General features: G+C 51.0%; 6 protein-coding genes across 6 annotated transcripts in view; 3 read left to right on the top strand and 3 right to left on the bottom strand.

Annotated features, from left to right (window-relative positions):
- Window positions 1–329: 329 nt before the first annotated feature.
- On the top strand, window positions 330–1,799 carry PPTG_19247 (hypothetical protein). The gene has a single exon (XM_008917628.1). It carries the CDS (start codon window positions 738–740, stop codon window positions 1,635–1,637), a length of 900 nt encoding a protein of 299 aa, XP_008915876.1. The 5' UTR covers window positions 330–737; the 3' UTR covers window positions 1,638–1,799.
- A 518-nt stretch (window positions 1,800–2,317) lies between these two features.
- PPTG_19248 (hypothetical protein) lies at window positions 2,318–4,206 on the bottom strand. Its single transcript, XM_008917629.1, has one exon. The coding sequence runs from the start codon at window positions 3,952–3,954 to the stop codon at window positions 2,587–2,589; it is 1,368 nt and encodes a 455-aa protein (XP_008915877.1). The 5' UTR covers window positions 3,955–4,206; the 3' UTR covers window positions 2,318–2,586.
- Window positions 4,207–4,436: 230 nt separating this feature from the next.
- PPTG_19249 (hypothetical protein) lies at window positions 4,437–6,051 on the top strand. Its single transcript, XM_008917630.1, has one exon. The coding sequence runs from the start codon at window positions 4,661–4,663 to the stop codon at window positions 5,006–5,008; it is 348 nt and encodes a 115-aa protein (XP_008915878.1). The 5' UTR covers window positions 4,437–4,660; the 3' UTR covers window positions 5,009–6,051.
- PPTG_19250 (hypothetical protein) lies at window positions 5,182–6,816 on the bottom strand. The gene is made up of 4 exons (XM_008917631.1): window positions 6,341–6,816; window positions 6,176–6,277; window positions 6,074–6,118; window positions 5,182–6,004 (listed from the first exon to the last, which is right to left on the bottom strand). Exons 1-4 carry the CDS (start codon window positions 6,764–6,766, stop codon window positions 5,369–5,371), a joined length of 1,209 nt encoding a protein of 402 aa, XP_008915879.1. The 5' UTR covers window positions 6,767–6,816; the 3' UTR covers window positions 5,182–5,368.
- Window positions 6,817–7,527: 711 nt separating this feature from the next.
- PPTG_19251 (hypothetical protein) lies at window positions 7,528–8,831 on the top strand. The gene has a single exon (XM_008917632.1). The coding sequence runs from the start codon at window positions 7,580–7,582 to the stop codon at window positions 8,495–8,497; it is 918 nt and encodes a 305-aa protein (XP_008915880.1). The 5' UTR covers window positions 7,528–7,579; the 3' UTR covers window positions 8,498–8,831.
- A 479-nt stretch (window positions 8,832–9,310) lies between these two features.
- The window catches only part of PPTG_19252 (hypothetical protein), a gene marked incomplete at both ends in the record, with an annotated part of 1,950 nt that continues 1,128 nt past the window's right edge, over window positions 9,311–10,132 (bottom strand). The window contains one exon of the mRNA XM_008917633.1: window positions 9,311–10,061. Coding sequence (XP_008915881.1) covers window positions 9,311–10,061 — 751 coding nt within the window. The remainder of the gene's footprint in view (window positions 10,062–10,132) is intronic.

Here is a 10,132-nt window from a genome sequence, read left to right on the forward strand (position 1 = left end):
CGTCTGAAAAATTGTCTTCAACACGCACCGATGCTACGGTGACAGTCGCGCACGACCTACCCAATCTACTGGACAGCAACTCTGTCGAGGTCCTCCCCGCCCGCCTCTGTCTTGCTTCGGGGCAACGCTTCTGACTGCTGTTGACAGAACGTAGCGTCGCGACTCCGCGAGATCGCTCTTACTCTTGCCCGGGGTCACCCATGCATCACTGTAGTGTCCCCAGCATGTAAAAAGACGCCGAGCGCATAAGACCCCGTGTACAGTTCACCAGCCTGTCACCTTTGTCGTCGGCTGTGAAAACTGCGTGGGCTGCAAGAGCCGTAGCACGTTATTATCCAGATAACAACATCCGAACAATACTGCAGTGGCGTCGTGTGCATGTGCCGTCGTACAACCACTCGAAATGCATCACACGGCCATCATAGACGTGGTACGTGTCGAGCATCGTAGCGGCGTCGAGGCAAACGGCAACGAGTCTCCATTCGCGTTGGCATTCCTACAGTCTCCGTTACAGCAGCTGGAAGCTGTCATCCACCCGGGAAACCAGATGCTGTCAAGTCTTGACTCAAGGTGTCAAGAGGCCGGTTTGTGCGCAGGTTACTTGATGGAGCTTGTGGATTGGATTCGCTGCCCCTGCCTTTTCGGTCGCTGCTGCCTGCTGTCAAGTTCGACGAGAGAGAGCCACTCGGCTGCTGTCCGCCGTGCCTTCTGGTCCGGAACCTCTTTCGTCCGCCCCCATGGCGAGCGTGGCGCAGTCTCTGCCTCATTATTCATTTGGTCGCCTCGGACTCACAGGAACCACCACCTCGACGATCATGTCAACGTTCTCAGCGATCCGATTGCCACACCTGTCGACGACCGAGTCGTTCCAGTTGCACCCGCAGCAATATCAGTTCGGTGGTATGCCGCACGCTGCCAACTACGCCAATCCGGCGCAGGAGCGCATGGCACTGCCTCCGCTCAATGTTCTGCCGTCGCGTGCGTACGCGCCGTCGGGCTTCGTACAGAAGCCAATGCCAGCTATGGTGGCTTCCCCGGCCGCGACACTATCGCATCAGCCAGTTCAGTCGCCGTCTAAGAAACGCGTTCGCGCGCTGCCCAACGCCTCCAAGTCCATCACGCTGGACATGCTTCGTCCGCACTTCGAGAAGCCTCTGGCCGAAGTGGCCAACATCTTCGGTATCTGCATGACGCTCATGAAGAAGATCTGCCGTAAAAACGGCGTGCCACGTTGGCCGCACCGTCAAATCCGTGGACTGCGTAAGAGCATCTGGTCCATCGAGAAGGCTCTGCGTTGCTGCGAGTCCGAGGCTCAGCGCCGCTCGTACAACGACCACCTGCAGAAGCAGCGAGCGAAGTTGCTCACGATCCTGAAGGGACCTGCCAGTCCGAACAGCAAGGCTGCGTTCGAACTCGTGCTGTCGGAGCCGTGCTCCCCGATGGGTGAGGTGGCAACTCCCACCGCGGCCGAGAAGACTCAGAGCCCGAGCTCCTCGGTTGCCAGCCCGGCGGCTCACTTCCAGATGCCGACGGTGTACCAGACCCAGGCGGTCAATGGGTCACCCAAGCTGCCGTCGATCGCGTCGCTCCTGATCAAGAACGAGGAGCAGCGCCCCAACTACAACTACCAGTTCTAAGTTGTTGTGCCTCTGTGTGAGTCCAAGTCAATGTCGTGCGCATGATCAAGACGGGGGATATGTGTTTCAGTGTAGTGAGTCGAGTTGCGTGCTTCAGTAGTGTAGCTTTGTGTTAGGTGGACTATAATGGAAGAGTCTATTATCTCAAACATTTCGCTCTGGTTTACTAAGATTTCTTTTTCAAAGATGTCACTAGGATAGCAAGTGAGACTCGCTGTGAATCTCTTCCTCTTTCAGAGGATTGGTGAAGAGAAGTGAATCGCAGCTCTTCGTAAACATTGTGGCTGTCCTCTCCACAAATACTAGTATGTAATACGTGCGTACTGGGCATGGCAACCAGACATTTCCTGTTGCGATTCTCACTACGCCCGGTTCTCATTGATTTCGAACCTATTTTCAAAATTCGAGGAACACGGTATTTTAAAATAGTACTGGTACCGAAATTATCATAATACTACTATTTTATTTTAATACATTAAGTTCCAGATAATTACTATGGTTAAATACGACGGTTGAAGTAGTCTAGGTTTACCAGCAAGATTTCTATGGTAACAGGCTTTGAGAGCCAAGCAGTTGCTGCTGATCATCATATATTTACAGGATCACCTCACTTACTATCGAGATCATCAGTGGGAATCACTGCCTGCTGGTGGTAGCCTGACAGTGAATGAACAACTGAAGAAGGATAGATCATGTTTTTATTAGTATACCTGAGGTTCACATCTTCCGTATCAGTCATGGTACATTTTATTGCTTTGGTTTATGCGTGTCTAAAAGGCCACGGTAATACTCCACCGTGACCCCTGTCTGCGAGTAGTTCATCAGGTTGTCCACAAGAAGCTCGAGGTGCAGGTTGGCCTGCAATAGATAGTGGGGTAAGAAGGCTTCGGTTGACATAGCAACCAGGACGAACGATGAACCCAATCCTAATCACCAGCGCCTTCCATCTCTAATTTTGTGCAGCAACAGTGGAGTCGGCCATTCGGCGTGCAGCCTCAACTGACGATGAGCTGTAGCAGCACGGCTGCGGAGCCGGCACCACAGGCACAGCGGTCTGTTCGTCGCAGTGGATAAGCTGTTGTTTCACGAGCGAGGGGCCAGTGGCATGGGCTCCTTCCTTCAGTACCACCAGTCCACGCGGCAAGTCCATGGATGGGTCCATTAGCTGCATGGATTCAAACACACGCGAGATCTTTACCCAGTGAGGCGGGTACTTGAACCTCGCAACATCCATCAGCAATACCATATCCCTCTCGGCATGGTATCCTCCAATAGGTGAGAAGTGGCCGTCTCCGGTCTGTCCGAGCACCTTGCGACTGTAGTTCAGCACTACGATCTCTGAGCTCGTAGAGCAGCTGTGCTTGACGATTTCCCTGAACTGTTCCAGCGTAAAGTCACTCGTAGCTCGGTAATCTTCTGTCAGTACGCCGTTGCAGCGTGCCAAACAAATGAATTCCGACATGCTGATACCTTTCTCCTTAGCCACACTAAGTGACGTGCAGCAGTCGAAGAGCTCTTCACTAAACCATCTCCACGGTCCTTTCCACAGTCTACCAGGGTCGATCTGAAGCGCGTTAAGACACATAGCCAATGTAGCCAAACCGCAGAACGCAGGTTCAGCCTGGGTGATGAACTGCTCTGCTAACGGGAAGTAGATTTGCATGTAGTTTGTGCTGCTGTTGATAGCCTCAGTGAAAAGTTTACGGCCTTCGGGGCTGGAGAAGGCGATGCAGTCCTGTGGCAAATGTCGGCGATGGAAACTGCTCTGTACTGCGCTGCTAGTGACTGTGGATCTGTTGACCATTGCGTGCATTTTGTCATGCTCCTTCTGCTGGTTATCCTGGTCTCTGCGTCGTCTTTCAGCCAGTTCCAGTGCTTCTTTCTCCTGTCGCTCCTTCTCGCGCTTTGTCTTGCAGCCACACTCCATATCCATCGGCAGATTGCACTCCTCAGTGTCCTCCTGACTCAAATTAACGCCTTGCGCTCGTTTGGGTAATTGAATTTTGCGGAACGGTTTGTGCAGCGGCGGAATGACACGGGTCGGGTTATTATTAACCCGTGGGTGGAAACGGATATATTCCTGAGCGGGTGGGCCGCGACTGTACAAGTGGGTATGTACTGAGCCCAGCAGGCCTGTGGGAGGCGGCGTGGACTTGGTTACAAGCACGGCGGTACTGTGGCGGTGGTGCGGTGCGCGGGCTTGAGCCTTGGCAGCGACGGCAGCGGCGCTAGGCAGCTGCTTGTCCTCTCGCAGGAATAGTTTCCAATGGGTCGTAGGCGCGAAGCGCGTGGGTAGTTCGCGGGTTCGTGGCCACATTTTGTCGATCGGTTAGGCTCAAAATATACTCTGTTAATATGTCAGATGTGAGGTCGCAGTGCTGCTTTTAGTACGGACGTTGAATCTGTAGATGCAGTGCCTGAGGACGTGAGGGTTCTCGTGGCCAAGACCACAAATAGCAGAATGCCGAGAAGCGATCTGTGTCGGATTGCTCTAAGCGCGATTGACAGGCAGGTGGTCGGTGGCGGAGGCAACACGCACAGAAGAAGAGAGTGTCGATGGTAACCCAAAAATATGCCCAAATGTCTTCATATGGGTACCTCCCTTCGACACCAATACTCATTTAGGCCAATCGACGAGCTGTATTTGTCATCTGGACCATATCATTCGTCGATAATCGCAGTCAAAATAGGTTTTATTATGTACCCATATTGTTTTGAGTCCGTATTATGGATCATTCGCCGGCTCTGCATGTATACATGCTGTCGTTCGCAGCAGATGTCATGCTGGTCGGCGATTCTGACTGGACGATTCAAGTGCGGCATGGGCCAATCGAAAGCGGCGATTACCCAAAGGCACGCGCCAATTGCGCACATTGGCCAGCGGGGTGCCGTGGAGCGCGGCAAGACACGCTTCGGCTCAAGCGACCACGTGAGCCTGCGGCACGCTTCCTTTGGTCAGAGAGCAGACATGCTCAAGTGGATCTTGCGCTCTGCTCAGCGATACACTGTATCCGCCGTCGGCAATGATCATGATCTGGCGCCAAGCAGAGGATCGTCATCCAAATATAGTGTGTGGCGCACATAACTCAACTTCAACTTGCTGTTTGGTCAAACAGACTCATTTCCGATTCGACCCCGCGGACCACAAGCAGAGTAGTGGTGAGTGCTCCGACGGTCGGCGCCAGAACGGCGAGCAAGTACGTAACTGTACACACTTGGGATGCATGACGTTATTGGCACAGGCAATGCACGTTTCACGAGGTGGTGGCTCGCTCAATGAAATTTATCGCTGTGCTGGAGTTGCTGGCTTCTGTTGTACGAAATGTGTGAACCTATTGCTTTATTATCGCGATGGAAGCCACAGCAAATGATTCAAGCGTAGCTCCCAATTTATTTTTATGTAATTGGGATTCGTAAACTCGGTGCTGGAGTGAAATGCCCGGTGAATTGATCCAATCAATCCGTAATCAGCAGCGTATTTACTGCTAGAGCAAGAACGCTGGTCTACGTTCATCCTTGTGGCTGGATCGAAAGCTCGCTGTTTGCTACGGATGGGCGTAGCATAGCACGAAAAATGGCGGAAATTGTATGGGAATGATTTCGAGCAGACTTCGTCAGGTGTTTGTCGTACAAGATCGTACTAGACGCGAGGATACATGGTTGGAATACGCTGTCATTATCTATAGAAGCGTTCAATCAGCTTATGTATCATATTTGCTCTCCTTATGGCTTTAATCTTGATCATCTAAATGGAGAATATCGGTCTTGATGATCAATTCTGGCAGCGGTATCTCCAGATATTCCACTGTGTGGATACGGCATTTCTTTAGGAGACCGTGGTCTTCAAGACATTTCACTGAGTTTTTCATAGCCAACGGGGTCGCATGCAGCAGCTTCTTGCGGCAAGCCTCATACACTGCCTGGTACGGGGCGAGCTTCGTGTCTTTGAGCTTCCGGCCACGGCTTTTGGATGAATCGGAATCTGCGAGCTGTTGACGCGCGAGTTCTTGCAGCGTGGCCACATCAGTTGGCGTCAGACTTTGGAGAATAAACTTGACTCCATTGCTGGTAGCATCCGTCGACTTCGTCTGTCTCGACAGCCTCAACTCAATCTCGTTCGTGTACGGCAGGTATGTGTCAAGATTCTGGCTAAGCCACTCGAACCGAAGCGAGTCTTCCTCTTTCCAAATAGACGGACCATTAATGTGATCCATCGAAGCAATGAGACCAATAAATGGAGCCTTCGCAAGCCAACTCAAGCACGTCTGAGCTTCTGGATTTCGAAGCGCCAGGCCATCGATGGAGTGCACCAGAAGATAAACTGGAGGGACATGACGTGACGGCTTAGCCTTGGCAATGTCCCGGCACTATATAAACACACAATTGTAAAATACTTAGCCACGCTCTAATGCGGAACAGTATTTTGTGTCTTTTACCTGTTGCGAGAGCGCTTCGTTCGGCTTCACGCCCGCATTTAAGACCTGATCACCAGCGTTAGTATAGCACAAATACGTATTTTAGAGTAGACACTCGCTCACCTTCTCTTGAATAGTTTCCACCAGATACTTAAGTGAAACAACAGGCAGATACCCATGTACTTGCATCACAATACCATCGCTCAAATAGGTAGATGCAAAGTCCTAAATCACAATAACAAGTGAGTATTTCCAATCTTTATCTCGATACAATACATTGCCACTCACTTGTAAAAGTGTCAGCTTGGAGCCCACTCCATAGAAGAGCAGGTTGTAGCCTGCGAGCAGCTCGCTCTTCCAACCCGGGAAGTGCTGTCCAAAGCGTCGACTCTGCGGCTTCACGTGCTCGTCCACCGCTTTCAGCTCCGCCAGCAGCTGGCCACGAGACGGTAATTCCAGTCCAGAGCTCTGTTGTTTTTCCTCTTCTTCGTCGTTTTCTGCTTGTCGTTTCTTTTGCTGCTTTTCAGACCGTCGCTGGGCTGCAGCTGTGGCCTGTCGCTCTTTCAGAGGCGGTGGCTTGGCTTTGCGGGGCACACGCTGCCGGATCCGCTTGGACGTGAAGTAGGCGTTGGCGGAGGACGCGCCCAGCTCCACGCTGTTGCTCGGTTCCGTCCGCCGCAGCTTCCAGCGAGCGCGGAGGCCATCGGAGCTCATTCGTATTTCCAGATGTCACTACGACACCGCGTAGTAGTGACATTTTTTTTTTACCACAAAATGGTCCGCTAATGAAGAATATGTAGCTTACATGTCCGAGTGACCTCCTCTGCTTGTAAGACCATAATGCACATTCGCAGATCTTTCGTCTTCATGAGGTAGAAAAGCAGACGATCAGCAAGCGCCGAGCATATAGTACGAGAATACTTCAGTTTAGCTTGATTGTCTTGACGATAGCAACAAGTGAAAAACTTAAGCATGGAGTCCAATATTCAATTGATTTGGTTTAGTAAGGATCAGCGAAGCACGTTGAGAGCAATGTTGCTTAGGTGTTTTAGACTGCTATCTGGTCGACCAAGGAAGCGTCGGGAGGGTGATATTGATGGCTCGGGTCAGTCAGTGGCCTCGTCACCCATGAGGCCACTAGTGACGAGTTGTCACCATTGGTTCCTAAACACCCGAGTCGCGTGTCTGCATCGCTGCTTATCACGATAACGTTAGATCCGTTATTTCGCCTCAATACAACGGCTTCATCTTGACGAACTTGAAGTTGCTTGACGTGCACCACATCACGCCGTTTTAAGCGCCTTGCACGCCGTCACTTTGCGTGCTTCAGAGCTCAATTCTTCTCCACGATGTCCATACATCGCCACGTTGTCAGCGATCATTTTGACGACAATAAACGTAATCGATCACTAAACAGCAACTTAGCGTGTTGGGTTGTGTACACAAACGCTACACAAACCCACCTTGTGATTCGTCTCTGCGTAGTCAGCGTAGTCAGTATCCTATCAGCCACGAACGGAAGACATAATGGAGTGTCCATGCACGACTAAAGCACACTCAGAGGAAGCGCTGAAAGCAACCCAACAAGACCAGCAGCAACAGGCCGACAATCCACAGACAGCCGGCACACCTCCGTCCATTATGAAGCTCCAGAACAGCTTCCATCGCCGCAGTCTGCCTCCGAGCTGCATCGCCTTCTCCAGTCCGGAAGGTCGTACGCTCTTCACTGAAGCCATCAACAGCAGCACAAACTACATGCAAATCTACTTCCCGTTGGCTGAGCAGTTCACCACGCAGGCTGAACCCGCGTACTGCGGCTTGTCCACCTTGGCTATGTGTCTTAACGCGCTTCAGATCGACCCTGGTAGACTGTGGAAAGGACCGTGGAGATGGTTTAGTGAAGAACTCTTCGACTGCTGCACGTCTCTTAGTGTGGCTAAGGAGAGAGGCATCAGTATGACGGAATTCATTTGTTTGGCACGCTGCAACGGCGTACTGACAGAGGATTACCGAGCTACGAGTGACTTTACGCTGAAACAGTTCAGGGAAATCGTCAAGCACAGCTGCTCTACGAGCTCAGAGATCGTAGTGCTGAACTACAGTCGCAAGGTGCTCGGACAGACCGGAGACGGCCACTTCTCACCTATTGGAGGATACCATGCCGAGAGGGATATGGTATTGCTGATGGATGTTGCGAGGTTCAAGTACCCACCTCATTGGGTCAAGCTCTCGCGCGTGTTCGAAGCTATGAGATTAGTGGTCAAGGCGATGAACAAGCCGCGTGGTCTAGTGATTCTTAAAGCAGCACCTGCAGCTGAACACTTCCACCTTGGAGAACAAATGGGGGCACCTGTGGCGCCGGCTCCACAGCCGTGTTGCTACAGCATGTCAGCCGTACAGGCGGCACGACGAAAGACGGATCACACTGCTACGATGCAGCATTAAAATTCGACGGACGACTGGGACCCTCGACAGTCCTGGTTAAGGTCGACTCCAACTTTCCACCCCTTAATTATTGCAGGCCAACCTGCTTACCCTCAAAGTTACAGGGTCCTTGTGTGGATTTTCAGATCCACAAATGCGATGACCCAGGTGAAATATCGTACATGGTACGTCGACTCGCACAAAGTTCATTTATGAAGTTTGAGTAGTTTTTTTTTGTCAAGTTGCTTTCGAGTAAATTTACTCTACTATAACAGAATTTCTTAGCGTGATCAGTAAAAAAGATAACAATTGAGTGAAGATCCCACACTTAAGTCCGATGTGCAATTTCAAAGCTCGAAGTGAATAACTTTTCAGTATCGCATGCCTTTAGTAAAATAGTGGAAAGCAAGCAGAACGAATTGCTGGGGTGATGGAAAAAAAAAAGAGTTACAAAGGCTAAAATGTTGATACGCTGCAGTTTCCAGCGTAACGAAGTAATCTCGTATAGAGAAAATGAGCAACAACATGGCATTGCGAAGTTGCTCCTCCAAGGTGAACCCTGGCGTCAGGAGCGAATACTGAAGATCGACTAAAGAGTTTTGCAGTACCGAGTTGAAGCATCTTCTTGCACCGAAATGAGAGAGAGCGCAAACGACTGGCGAACTACAACGCTGCACCTCTAAACACGCCGCAGTTCACGACAGCCTTTCCACTTTTGCCTTGGTATTCGTCTGCAAAAAAAAAAAAAAAAAAAACTCAAGATTATCAGTTTGTTGCTATCTATTCTCAACTTTTATATGTACATGACCTTACTACTGCAACATGAAGCACAAGTTAGAGCGCGAAACTCTGTCCTTGTTCCTTCTCCGCAGTTTCATGGATCTGGCACAAAAGACCTCGTCGAACTGCTCGTGAGCAACCAGGGTGCTCGCACCTTTTGCCACCTCCGTGCGAAATGCAAAAGCCGTTGCCACGATCTTTCTTTTCACAGTTGCCAAACTGGCATTTGCGAATACCGCCATGGACGTAGCAACGGCCTTTGCGTTGTTGTCCGCGTGTGCAGCCCGGGAACTCACAGCGCTTACCGCCTCCATGAGCCCGGCAGAAGCCGCCACCCTGAGAGCTACGGTTGCAACCGCCAGGCCCCGAGTATTGACACCGTGCTCCACCTCCGTGGGCTTTGCAGCGACTGTTAGACTGGGCACGTCTAGTGCAACCAGCCTCAATACATTTCTTGCCTTTGGTAATTTTGACATTAGCCTTGGTACTTGAATTTTCCTGACCCACAGGTGAAGCTGACGTGGTTCGTGCAGCTTTAGCTCTAGGTTGACTGCCAGAGTCAGTTCGAACTCGCTTTGGTCGAGACATCATCGGTGGCGTAGCGAAATCCGCCGATACGATGAGCTCTTTCAATGCCTTGTTGGTTAACGAAGCAGGAGGCGAGATGGTTAGCGAGAACGGAGGTCGCTCCACTGATGTTTTAAAGGCATCGAGAGCTTTGCGTTCCTCAGGTTGTGAAGTTTCAGACTGATTGTTCCTCAATGTAGAGATCCACAGTCCGGGATGTGGGATGCGAACATCTTCTCTGGAAGTTGTGACCGAAAGAGCACCAATCCTTTTCGATCAGCTGAGCGAAGCCTTCTAACGTACGATAGT

The sequence above is a fragment of the Phytophthora parasitica genome, assembly GCF_000247585.1.
Source record: "Phytophthora parasitica INRA-310 unplaced genomic scaffold supercont2.109, whole genome shotgun sequence".
In the NCBI taxonomy this organism is placed as follows: domain Eukaryota; phylum Oomycota; class Peronosporomycetes; order Peronosporales; family Peronosporaceae; genus Phytophthora; species Phytophthora nicotianae.